Source organism: Phodopus roborovskii, unplaced genomic scaffold (assembly GCF_943737965.1).
Source record: "Phodopus roborovskii unplaced genomic scaffold, PHOROB, whole genome shotgun sequence".
Classification (NCBI taxonomy): domain Eukaryota; kingdom Metazoa; phylum Chordata; class Mammalia; order Rodentia; family Cricetidae; genus Phodopus; species Phodopus roborovskii.
The window spans coordinates 24,677,105-24,691,008 of record NW_026125391.1 but is presented as its reverse complement, the minus strand read 5'-3'; the positions used below and the strand labels follow the sequence as shown (position 1 = coordinate 24,691,008).

Here is a 13,904-nt window from a genome sequence, read left to right as displayed (position 1 = left end):
TCCTGTCTCTCCTGCCTCGGTGTCATTTCTCCCTTGCCACTCTGGAACTCAGTACCAAGAATCCTAACAATGGTGAAACAAGTTAGGATTACTAAACCCCTGGGGACCCAGCCATGAGCCTGTGGTGTCTCTATTGGTACTTTGAAAGGCCTAAAATTTCAAAAATCATTCATTGCCAAAATAGACATGTGCTGAAATGCTAACCAAAATGATATTTTGAAGTGAAAAACTATAGTCATTCAACCCATCCAGGCTAAAAGACAAGGATTAGACAAGTCCGCCCACAGCTCCTGCCACATTATCCAGCCACCAGGAACAAGGGCAGGACTGAACATTTTTGGGTACTCATTAAGGATTCAATAGGAGACCTCCCATTGTGTCTCTAGCACTGGACTACGCGTAAGGAACAGAAAAACTTAAACCAAAACAGTACCAACCTGAAGTACTTGGTGGAAGGATAAATGCTACCTCCCAGTTCAATAAGCATACTGAGAATATGCTTTGGTAACAGAACAGAGTGCTAATTACAATACCATGAATCTGGTTTGGGTTTGAATTTGGATTTTTGAAACATGCCTTACCCTGTAGCCTAGGCTGGCCTAGAACTCACTGTGTAATTCAGGCTACCACTGAAATTCCAGTAACCCTCCTGATTCAGCCACTCACCTACTGAGGTTGCAGGCATGGGCCACCATCCTAGACAGCACGATGAATTGTGGCCGGTGAGTTAAGAGTATGAAAAGACAGAGTTTATCAATTCAGAACTGAAATGTATAATGGCCACTCTATGTCCTTTCTGCCTTTATCTCTTTTCCTTACAGTTCATTTAATACACAATTTGTTAGAAATCTACTGTGTAAACGTCTCCAGGTTCTTGACTGAAAAAAAAAAAGAAAAAAAAAAAAAACAAAAACAAAAATCCAGATTTCAATGAGTCATTTTTCCATCTTATATAAACTGTAAATTTCTGTCTTGTTTTCAAAGCTCAGAGTTCTCATCCCATCCCATGGTTCCCTGTATTCTTTAAAACACAATTATCCAGAATGGCTCTCACTGTGTTTTGCTTTGTAGTCTTAGCTGTCTTCAAATACTAACCAAAATGACACTGAACACACAGTGATTGCATTAATCACACTTCTCCAGGGACACAGAACTTGTGACATAGAGAGATGTAGAGATACAAGAGATGAGGTTCATCAGGGAGTTAGTTCATGTGAGTGTGAAAGCTGAGCAGACCACTGTAGGCCACCTGCAGCAGGGAAGACCAGAGAGCATGGTAGTATGGCATAGTCCAAGTTAAAGGTCAGACAGTCCAAGAAGTTACTGGTACAAAGTCCAAATGCTGGTGAGCCTGGGATTTTACTATATGAGGGACAGGAAAAGAAGGGTGTGCTAGCTACAGAAATGAGAGGAAGAATGACATCAGACAACTGGATGGTGCCCACACACATAGATTAAGATAAATCTATACTCACTGATTCAACTGTGATCTGTATTATCCCTAGAGACGCTTGGAAATAATGCTTTTCCAGATCACTGGGGATCCCCAGTTCCAGATTAAAAGCTAAAATGAGCCAGTTAGGTTGCAATCATCTACTTTAGTAAAGACATGAATAACTGTGTCTATTTCATTCCATTCCATAGGTATTTGCCATGTAGAAGTGAGGAGAATTTTGTTTGTTTGTTTGTTTTTCGAGACAGGGTTTCTCTGTATTGTTTTAGAGCCTGTTCTGGAACTAGCTCTGTAGACCTTGAATTCACAGAGATCTGCCTGCCTTTCCCTCCCAAGGTGAGGAGAATTTTTACATAGGAATTATAAAAGCAAACATCATATTTTTAAGTTATCTGGAAAAATCATAATCAGGAAATAAGTGTGTGGGGGTGCATACACAGGTACATAGTGGAACAGGGGGAAAATGGGATAATAGTTTTGTTATGTCTCAAACAACACTGAACATGACTTACTTTGTCCCTGCTGATAGAAATGTATATAAACTTACTTAAACTATTATGAGACTTTGTGTGTGATTTTTTTAGAAGCTCAGTTGTGCAGTTTTCCCATGTGAACTTTGCAGGCAACAATATCACACGGCAGCATCTAAAGGTTAGACACATGTACCGCCATGGGATGTTTAGAGCTCTTTCGCAGCCCAGGACTCTACAACACCAATTCAGAAGCCAATGATGCTCTTAAAATCTATGTTCAGAACCCAAGTAGCAACATTTCCATATTCTGTTGCCTTGGTGCCTCACAGTTCTTCTCAGCTTCCAGGTAAGGGCAAATAGATGGCAAATAGAAAGATGATTAAAGAATTTTCAATAGCCTTTAATCACCAGCAACTATATTAGATAGCAGGATAAAATTCTTTGGAATATAAAAGTTTGTTTCATCGGATATTGAAAATTAATCTGAATCACATACATATTCCAAAGTCAAGTGGGAATGTAACTAAGAAAAAAAAAAAAAAAGGTCTTCAGTTTTATCTTGCTTTCTTTTGGGAAATGTTCTTGACAAATAACTAGTGGCCAGTTTAAATTTCCCCTGATCAGCTTTAAAGCTAACATCTCATTCTATGGACAGATCTTTGAACATAAAGAATGGTACCTGAACTTCTGCCTGTGAGCTCTTCTACATTTGAGAGAAAAAGGAAGACCCCCAAGGAAAGGGGAATTGGAGATTGTTCACAGAGAATAGAGCACTTGTGTCAGTAGTAGAGCTGGTCAAAAGAAGGCTTGCCTAAAGAAAAAGGGAAAAAAATAACAGAAAGATCTCCCAGAGCACAGGAGTTGTGAAGCTCTAAAACAATGAGGAGAAATGTTGAGCATAGCTGACTTATTTAGCACTACAGTGAGGCTCTTCAGCTGGCAATAGTTTGCACCAGTCTTGCATCTTACAGGGACCCCGGATCTGCAAAATTAAAATTTAAAGATGAAGACTAGAAAACATACCTGGAACGCCTGAACTTGGCCACTGTAGTGATAGCAATGAGGGAGAAGTGTTAACAGTTAGATCTGTATATGTGGAGTAACAACAAGTCTTTCTAAGTTTGAATACAGGAAGTGGAACACAGAGTCAAGGGTGCCATTAAAATGTGTCTATGGCTAGTTGGAACATCCAATGTGCTTCAAGCGGAACAGGGTGGTGGTTGTTGTTGGTGGTGGTGGTGGTGGTGGTGAAAAGTTGTTGAAAAATCAAGAGCTTAATGTTTAGTGTCTAAATCTTAGCGTGTTGTTTAGATAGGCATCCAAGAAGAGATAGCAACAAGGTGGATGATCTTAGAGAAGGAACCAGAAGACATTGTTTAATTCCCAAGGCTTTCCAGGCACATGTTACACAGTAACAGAAAATAGAGAAGAACACTGTAGGTACTGAGACCATGGGTGTCCCTGCATAACAATGTTAGGAGGAAAAATGAGAGATGTTTCAGGCAGGTATTAGCATATATGGAGAAAATCATGGGAAGAATAACTCTAAATTTATACAGAGCTAAAAATAACCAAGGATATAATGGCAAGAAATAACCAAACAAGAAGCATCCAAATCCAGAATCACAATTGGAGACAATGGCGTCCTTCCTTCAGTAGTGATAGGATTTGGGGGGATGGGATCAGTAAGTATAGAGGATTTTAATTGCAATAAGCAACTTTGATTTAATTGACAAGAGGGAAATTATAACATGGGTAAGTACCACATAAAGGCAACTACTGGTTCTGAGCATGCCAGTCTACATGACTATCTAATAGGTGACCTGCAACCTGGATCATCGGTGGTAGATAGCCTCTTCTGAGCCCAGGACTCAAAGAGCAGGCGACAAGTAGACATCCTGCATTCAAAGAACTAGAGAAAATTGAAGAACTAGATTTTCCCCAGATCTGTTCAATAATGTCTGCAAGAGATGCAGATGCTGCCTAGGCAAAAAGGTGTAAGAAGTGATGCTCTCTTGCTATCTCCCAAGCCTCCCACCCACAATTAACAAGGTGATATGTGAAAACTAGACCCAGCAGGGGTCAGCCCTCCTGCAATGCAGAATGGAGCACAGATAAGGGCATGGAATAGATACAATATAAACCAGGCAGGGGACAGGTATACCACACATAGTGATTTGTCCTTTCTCATAAGAACCATGGGAACTTGTTGAAAATTTTGAGGTCCTACTCTGATTGGTGACAGGGGATGTCCTTCTGTGTTTATGTTTCTCTTATTGGTTGATGAATAAAACACTGATTGAACAGTAGCCAGACAGAAAGGATAGGCAGAGCTACCAGGTAAGGAGAATGATGGGGAGGTGATACAGAGAGAGGCCTCAAGAGGACACCACATGGCAGTTGGGAAGATACAACATTGGATGTTCTCCGGTTAGATAAGACCATGTAGAAATACATAGATTAATAGAAATGGGTTAAACGGAGAGCTAGCAAATAACAAGTCCTACCCACCAGTCAAACAGTTTATAAATTAATATAAGTCTTTGTGTGTTTATTTGGGGATAAACAGCCGCAGGACCAGTGAAGAAAGAAACTTCAGCAACAGATTAGCATTCTAAAATATTTTGCTCAAGTTATGGTGTGAAGATTGCATTGGCAGGGGAAGTAGATGGCCATGGGAGAAATGTTATGGGCCCATTTCATCTGTCCATGCAGAGACTCTGGTTATCCTCCTCAATGAAGTAGCAAAAGCAAAACAAAAAAGTAGCAAAAGCCATCTGAGATGATAGAGACTGATGTACAAGTGACAAAGAGGAAAGAATTAAGGACAACTCTCAGGTTTCTGTGTTGAATAACAGGGGAAGGATACAGGAGAAACATGCTGAAAGGGAGAATAAGAGGAACATGTTTACAAGAAAAGTCCAGTTTTGATGTTCATACACACCATCAAAACCATGGGCTCCTATGGAGTCTTGTTGGAGATCTGAACTGGCATATGCATTTGGAAGCCAGAGCCACATAGTGTGAAACTAAGGTAACATGTATAAGTTTGGATAAATATTCAAATGACAGAAAGAAGATAAATAAAATAAAATTGAAAAATCAAAAAGAAATTAGAGGAGATGTCTGAAGAAATTAAGGAGCATAGGTGCAAAATAGAGCATTTCAGGAAAAGGGAATGGTGGTGGGAACCCAGAGGTGGCCTTGGTAAGCACTATTTCTATAAAAATTAAGAGGCAGATTGGTGGAATGGTGCAAAGTGACATCGTATACAGACAAGCAACACAAGTATGGCTGGAAAAGAGAGGTGGCAAAAGGAGCAGCAGTCAAGGAGGTTTCACTGGGCAATAGAAGGCCATGATAAACCTTTGAGCAAGAGAATGACACAGAGAGGAGGGATTTTCGAGGCTGCAGTTTTCACCCGCCTGTGAGAACATATGGGGCAGCAAAGAAATATTCACACTTGGGGTTTAGTTGCTCTGAGTGCCTACTGCTTTGACTTACAGAGAAAGTCAACATTAAAAGATTCTTCTTCAAGTCTAACCAAGGGTGCCCTAGAGGTACTGAAAAGAACCATCCAAGCCATCATCTGCCACCACACTCGTCATGAGCTCCCACTCACAATGAAGCCATGATTGCTACAGAGCCAAGATGGTGTCATTGAGACCCCCTTGCCCTTACCAGATGATGTGGGCTTTGAAGGTTACAGCTGCCAGTGTTGACACCAGAAGTGTACCCCACACACAAGTGCAGCAGCCAGGAAGGTTGGGACTCAGAGGCTTCTAGGAACAGCACACAAGTTAAGAAGTGCACTGTACCAGCTTCTAACAGACCCCTGCTAGTTCACTCAGCCAGAGACACTCTTAAAAAGCTGGCCTCTGTGTGAGCATGTGCATGTGTGTGTGTGTGCATGTAGTGGTGTTTACTCCTTATAATGGCCAGGCGTTATGTATTCCTTATATTCCGTATATTCCTTCGCTATGGATTGGTATGATTTGTATACTCTCACTTTACAGATGAGGAAATTGAAACACAGAAAACAAATAGTTTGACCAAAGTTACACCAGATCTAATAGGCACAGGGACAGGATATATATTCATATAAGTGTAAACAGAGGTTTCTCTTCCACTCTCCAGTTCCCAAATAAACACTCAGAGGCTTAATATTAATTACAATTGTTTGACCAATGACCCCGGCATATTACTGACTAGTCTCAAAATTAAGATAACCAATTTTTACTAATCTGTATATCACCACATGGCCATAGCTTACCAATAATATTCTGACATCTTACCCTTCAGCAGCTACATGGCATCTCCCAGACTTTGCCATCTTTCCATATCTCATTTGGATTTCCTGCCTAGCTATATTCTGCCCTGCCACAGGCCAAAACAGTTTTATTCATCAACCAATAAAAGTAACACATATTCACAGCATACAGAAGGACATCTCACATCATATAAATTTGCCATGAAAGCCAAGTTCATGCCCCCTATCTATCTGCCATCTGAACTTCAGGCTGAGGCTGTATCTATTGCCTGTCAGATTCATCTTTCCTGTATGGTCCTGTTCTCTTCTCATTTTCTATGATTCAGGCCCCAGATTCTACCACAGTTCACTAGAGATAATTTTATAGCTGGCCTCATGGTGGAGAAAAATGATCTCCATCTCGGTGGGGCACAAATCAACTACAGAAGAAAGATGACTGATTCTACCCAAACCAGTCAGGTCTGTCCCATTTCCAAGGTAGCCTGTTAGCTAAATACTCCTATAGAGCCAGGACTCCTCTTATGCAACCCAAACATCTTTTTGAACTGAGTATTGACCTTGTTGCTTAGCTGGAGTCTGCTTTCTCACCCACATTAAAAAAAAATAAAATCATCTTACTAGAATGTCTGCTAGTTTGTCTATTAACTAGAAACAGAAAACCTTTGACCCAATGTGACCATGGTATATTTTTACCTTTTCTCTTTATAGAGACATCTCAAGGACAAAGGTCCATTCTCTGCCTAGCCATGGCTTAGAAAACCTGAAGAAGCTGAGAGCCAGATCCACTTACAGCTTAAAAAAGCTTCCTAGCCTGGAAAAGTTTGTCACTCTTATGGAGGCCAGCCTCACCTACCCCAGCCATTGTTGTGCCTTTGCCAATTGGAGACGGCAAATGTGAGTCCTTCTCTGTCCATCCCTGAAGTCTGGCATGGGCCTTCCCACAGTGGAGAATCAGTATGAATTTGTCTTTCCAGGGTCAAACTCTATACCTCATAAATTTCCCATCCCATAAAATATGCAAATGCTCTGTCCTACTGATAGCAAATTCAGCTGGGGAGGAGGGAAGCAAAAATGCCTTCTAGAAAGTGTGTCCACACCTGTTACATCTACCAAGCACACTAAGCCACTCGGATGCATCCCCGGACTTCAGCAACTCAGGAGAGAACAAAGGTTAAGACATCTCTTAGCATTGGCTTTTACAGAGTCACACACCTAAACAGGATAACCAAAACAGAGCCAGGACCTGGTGGTAGCTCTTTAAAGGTTACAGTAATCATAGATGTGATCTGGAAAGGGGAGAGACATGGCAGTTTTGGAGGGAGATTCCTTACACTCCAGACATTAAAAGGACATATTGGGAAAAAGAAGGTATTAATTATCAGGTGTTCTCAAACATCACATTTTCCCCTGAACTCACCAATGGGAGTCAATCTATGCAATCTCATTTAGCCAAATGAAGCCTGCTCCTTATGGAGTAGCCAAGCACCAATTTTACTGTTTAATGCACTCTCACCAATCAGTCAGCCTTTAGTTGGCCTTTAACACACACCAAGCTACAGTAGCCAATTCACAAAAGAAAAGCAAGAAAAAAGAACATCAAGACAGTCCATGTCCTCCCTAAAGTGCCTCCAGAGTAATGGAAAGTACCGAGACCTACATGAAGGAACAGCAGGAAGGGGCTTGCTTCTCAGAGTTGGGGTACATCACAAGGAAACTATCAAGGTTTAGGGACATCTCATAGATGGCGAATTTCTTCCCAACAGCTAGAGCTCCTAAGGGCCTTAGCTGAGGCAAACAGCTTGCCTCATTCATAGTCCAGACAAGGATTCGTCTAGCTAATTTACTACAAAGACCCTACAATAGAGCATCCTCAGGAAAAATCTCCAAGAATATTAAGTTCACCATAAGAGTAGCGGCTGGTATATTATATGGCTCTATGCCAGTAAACCACAAGAAGAATTCTTTTACTTTGTCGATAAGAGATCTCTGCCCTTGCCACCACCAGGGTACATGGACATAGCCTTAGGACTCTCTCCCCCAGAAACCTCAAGTTTGCCTTAGGTATACCCTACCAGAAAGCTTCCTCTGGATCCTCTAGGCCACTTGGTCTTCATACCTTCTAGGTCCCTGTTATAGCTTTCATCAAGGCCTGTAGGTGGGCACTGAAGAAGTGGCCCACACATCTCCCACCATATACCAAAATGAAGGTGTTCATTTTCTTTTTTTCTTTCCTCTCACCTAATAGATTCACACACAGATGAACAAACACAAAATGACTGTTCTGTTCAGAAGATGATGTCAACATTTATTCCTAAAATAGTGTCATTTCATTACTTATCACATGAACAGGGGTTTGATAACAAGATCTGTACCCTGAGCTGTTTGATGAATTTGTACTTCTGGTCCTGGTTGGGAATAGTGCTCACACTATAAATACAGCCCCCATGATACCATGGGTTTGGGCTAACAGCCCTCCTAGACTCCTGTTGAAATGCTGGGTCAACCACACCCCTTAATTGTCAATGATGTTTTCTAAGCTCAGCTAGCTTTGCTTTGTTTTTCTCTTGTTCTTTTAGTTTCCTTGTATTGAGACCATTTCCTTACAGCTGTATTCTAAACTAATGTGCAGTGGCACATACTCCCATGTCCCTAACAGGCCTGGACCCCAACATGAACTCAGTGACCACCAGCAACTGTTCTTCATACTGATGGCAAAGCAGGATACTCCCCACCACACACAATGTAGCACATCTCATCCCTATTTCTGAGGTAGAATCATCATTATCAGAATGGCTCCCTCCCAACAAAGGCAAAACCCAGGGCTCAGAGCCACTGAATAATGGGATCAACCTTGACCAAAGAGAACCTCCCAAAGCTCAGCTCTGCCTGCTCCCAAAGCTCAGGCTCTGGGGTACTCTCTGTTGCCACCTACTCAGCTTCAGCCCATCAATGGCTAGAGTCCTGGAATTGCAGTTTTAAACTGTCACTATGCTAACTTCATATTTCTTATTCTATTGAGGCTTGATTTGCCAAATACTATAAGGCAACACTTGTTTTCCTCAGGTCAGACTATGGCACTGGACACACAAGCTCTCATTCTGTAGAAGCAAATTGAGGGATGCTCTTCCCCCCCCAGCTACCTGTCTCTTTTTGTTATCTCAAGGGACACTAATACCTCATGCCAGTGGGTGACATCTTTCAAGTAAAAGAGAGCTCACTATTAAGTAGTTTGGTGGTAGCATCAATGATAAGAATCTTCTTTACTAAATCCAGGAACTCCAGAAAAGGAGACTTTGTCTACATAGTAAAGTCCGTTCCAATTCCACCAAGCCAGAAAGCAATCTGGCAAGCACCAGAGAAGTTACTTTCTGCCCCTAGGGCTGGGTTGCAACTAACCCAGAGACAGGATTCAAACTAGGCACTACAGAATGGCCCTCTTGTCCCCTCTATACCTGTCCTGGAGCTTGCCTCACTCTAGTTCACTGACTAAACCCAATAATGTCCTGGATCCCCATGCCAGCCATTTCCAGTTATGTGTGTTACCTGACCTCATTAGTGTAGCAAGGACAGATTTGAGAAATCTTTCCAATTTCTAAAATAAAAGATGATACTCCAGAAAGAAAAAAGAATCTCCAAGGTCAAGATAAAACGACTTCTGGCCATTTAGTTCATTTCCCCAATGGTGAGAGAAAAAGGATTGAGGTTCTCCATGATGTCCCTTCCCACTAGGGTGAGGGGAAATCTTAGTCTGTGACACTGGACACACAAGCTCACATCCTGTAGAAGCAAATGTAGGCTGCTCCTCTCTCAGCCATCTGCCTCTTCTTATGAGGGCATTTGAGGGGCTTTAATGTTCTTTCTTACTTCCCTGCTTTCTGAGATTGTGTTAAATTTGAGAAAAAAAAACTATCATTTAACATTGCTGTGAACTTTCCCCTTGAGCAGGAAGGGAAGGAAGAGTAAAGGTAGATGTTTGAAGAAAGAAGATGTATGTTTGATTTCTTTTTCCATCAAGAATTCTCCCCATGCAAACAAATCACACTGGTTAAGGCTTTGCATTACAAAAGTATCATTTCTGTCCATGTGAGAGTCTTCGTAGATATCTATGCATACACTTGTAGGTTGAATATATACCACCTGGATTTCATTCAATTTTTTCTGCAAGTGCAGCCATCCTGCTGACAAGGTCTGTTATATATTTGGGCTTAAAGGAAAAGACAGAGGGGATGGTGTCCTGAGAAGATTCAGTGGCTCCCCAGAGATGTTGCAACCTGCAAATAAACTAGGATCCTTTAAAACTTGCATTTGCTCTGGGGCCACCCACGACGGAACTACTTCCTATGAGAGACATTGGCTTATTTTTGCAGGGCAAATGAATGCCTGAGACCTATTGTCACCTCTGGGGAGTGAGATGATGAAGCCCAAGATCCTGATAGCATTTCAGGAAAATTAGCTTGCCCCTCAATAGCCTGAGAACTCAAGAGCCAACGGATGGAGCTGCCTGAGAATTAACTACACACTCTCAGTTCCTGGTTTGGGCAGATAACACTAGCAAATAAGCCCTCATTCATGTCAGAGAGCATAATCTTCTAGTGATTAGACTACAGAAATAGGAGGATGTCTGCCCAGGCATGCTAGAAGATATATGAATGGAGATGGGAAGGAAAGGACTGGAGATAATATCAAGTCTGTAAATTATTTGTACTTAGCAGCAAGGGTTAGCTAGTCCCAGGCGCCTTCCTCTCCACATTCAGGTTGTGGCCAGATGGTTTCCCTGGTGGGCCATCCGGCTCTAGGAATATATATACACACATTGTTCTGTTCATTTACAGTAAACAGCATTAACCCATGAGTCAGCCTCAAGGGCAGACAAGATGTTGGAAAGTAAAGCAATCTTAAGAAAGAACCCTATTGTTTCTACTTTGTATAAGGATGGTAATATATTTGCCATTCTGTACCCAGGATGCTGATTCTTTTCCTTTTTGTGTTTTTCTAGCTCTGAACTTCATCCGATTTGCAACAAATCTATTTTAAGGCAAGATATTGATTATGTGACTCAGGTCAGGGATCAGAACGTCTCTCTGATAGATGATGAACCCAGTTATGGGAAAGAAAACGACATGATGTACAGTGAATTTGACTACGACTTATGTAATGAAGTTGTTGATGTGACCTGCTCCCCAAAGCCAGATGCATTCAATCCATGTGAAGATATCATGGGGTACAACATCCTCAGAGTCTTGATATGGTTTATTAGCATCCTGGCCATCACTGGGAACATCATAGTGCTAGTGATCCTAACTACCAGCCAATACAAACTCACCGTGCCTCGGTTCCTGATGTGTAATCTTGCCTTCGCTGATCTCTGCATTGGAATCTACTTGCTACTCATAGCATCAGTTGATATCCATACCAAAAGCCAGTATCACAATTACGCCATTGACTGGCAAACGGGAGCAGGCTGCGATGCCGCTGGCTTTTTCACCGTTTTTGCCAGTGAATTATCAGTCTACACACTGACAGCCATCACCCTGGAAAGATGGCATACCATCACTCATGCCATGCAGCTGGAACACAAGGTACAGCTCCGACATGCTGCCAGCATCATGGTGATGGGCTGGATCTTTGCCTTTGCAGCTGCTCTCTTCCCTATCTTTGGAATCAGCAGCTATATGAAAGTGAGCATCTGCCTACCCATGGATATTGACAGCCCTTTGTCACAGCTGTATGTGATGGCCCTCCTTGTCCTCAATGTCCTGGCCTTTGTAGTCATCTGTGGATGTTACACCCATATCTATCTCACAGTGAGGAACCCTAACATCGTGTCCTCATCAAGCGACACCAAGATTGCCAAGCGCATGGCCACACTCATCTTCACTGACTTCCTCTGCATGGCCCCAATTTCTTTCTTTGCCATCTCAGCCTCACTCAAGGTGCCCCTCATCACTGTGTCCAAGGCCAAGATCCTCCTGGTCCTATTCTACCCCATCAATTCCTGTGCCAATCCTTTCCTCTATGCCATCTTCACCAAGAACTTCCGCAGGGATTTCTTCATCCTGATGAGCAAGTTTGGTTGTTATGAAACACAAGCCCAGATTTATAGGACAGAAACCTCATCTACTGCCCACAACTTCCATGCAAGAAAAGGCCACTGCCCGTCAGCTCCCAGAGTCACCCATAGCTCCAGTTACATGCTTGTCCCTCTGAGTCATTCAGCCCGGAACTAAAATGCAATGTGAAAATGGATCATCACCTCAAATGACAATGACTTCCTTCTGAAGAGTAGGCCATGACAGGCAAGTGTTTCTACACTCACATCTAATTTCATCTTCCTGGCAATGTGCATGCCAAATTGATCAGGAGCTATGAATCTGTCACATGACTCATTTAAGGACTGAATTACTGGTAACAGCAATTAAAGTAATGCAATACTGCGGCATGTTTGTTTTATGTTTCTGCTTGGATTGCCTCAACTGATTTTGTAAAAATCATGTTCAGTAGGCTGAGCGGGGGATTTTTTTCATGGAGTTTTACTAATAAGGGAAAAAAGACTCAAATAGCTCAGTGAGTTGTCTGAAACTGCTTAAGTCGAGGCAGAGCCAGGATGAGGTAATCTGATGTTTCAAGAATTTCCAAGAGAAGTGTTATATCATGCAAATAGTTGATGAATGCCCATAACAGCTTTGTAATGGGTCAGTGGCTCAACTACATCTTCCAGAAACCCCTTCTTTGTGTGTTGTCAGGGTGGGCCACCCAAAGAATTCTTAGGAAAAAAATAAAAATAAAAAAAGGCAGCAGCTGTGCTGTGGCCAATACTACATTGCTCTAAAGCTGACTCTACTCAAAGCTGCCAAGGTCACGTACTGGGCAATCACTCTACCTCCCTGCATCCCCCAGATCCTCCCTTGGATTCTCTGAGTAAGTTCTGGATCACCTGTTTTGTTCTTTTGTATTTTTTTTTTTTTAGTAAGGTGATAAATAAAGCATACAACTTCTGTAAGGTATTCATCACCAAGGTCGGAAGCAATGGGAAGAGCAAAGGGGCTCAGTTTGTCCCCCTGGGGTTACACCCTGTGTTTGTTGAGCACATGCTCATGATCTTTCCTTTATGAGGACATAAGCCCCGAGGACGCTGAGCTCTAACATCAGATGTGAGGACAACATCCTCTCACATCCTGCTTAGCCAGCCTCCCAAACACAAGAGAGACAATTCCCTGTTACAAATATTTACCACCTACACGTATTTGCATTCATGCATATGTATGATTGCTTCTGCTGCTATGGCTGAACTCTAATGGAAAATACACCTATTATATGGCATGCATATAGATTACAATGTTAAGGACGAAGCAGCTTTGAAATCGGAGGAACAATTTTATTCAGATTCTGTAATAAGCTAGGGCCCAAGATTTTCAGGTTCTGCTTCTTCCTCCCCAAATGCACCAGCTGTGTCTTCAACTTTTAGGTTGCCAGGGAAAAGAAAACAACCAATTACAAAGTACCTCCTGCTATAGTGAGTTTGATGTATATTAGTTTGCTTCTCCCCTCTCTGACCAGTTCCTACTCTATTAACCAGCTCACCTAGCCCTAGGTCTAGAATTCATTCTGTCGCCATCAAAGGTCCTGATGGGGTTCGTTACCTCTAAGAATTAAAAAGTCAGGAAAAATCTTGAGCACAACAGGTAGTGACAGAGGAAGTCTCGGACAC

At 42.1% G+C, this 13,904-nt stretch overlaps 1 protein-coding gene across 1 annotated transcript in view; it reads left to right on the top strand.

The window, feature by feature from the left end:
• Positions 1 to 12,483, top strand: part of Fshr (follicle stimulating hormone receptor) — a 163,289-nt gene extending 150,806 nt beyond the window's left edge. Inside the window, exons 9-10 of the mRNA XM_051175246.1 lie at positions 6,905 to 7,090; positions 11,193 to 12,483. Coding sequence (XP_051031203.1) covers positions 6,905 to 7,090; positions 11,193 to 12,423 — 1,417 coding nt within the window. The 3' untranslated portion in view covers positions 12,424 to 12,483. The remainder of the gene's footprint in view (positions 1 to 6,904; positions 7,091 to 11,192) is intronic.
• Positions 12,484 to 13,904: the final 1,421 nt, after the last annotated feature.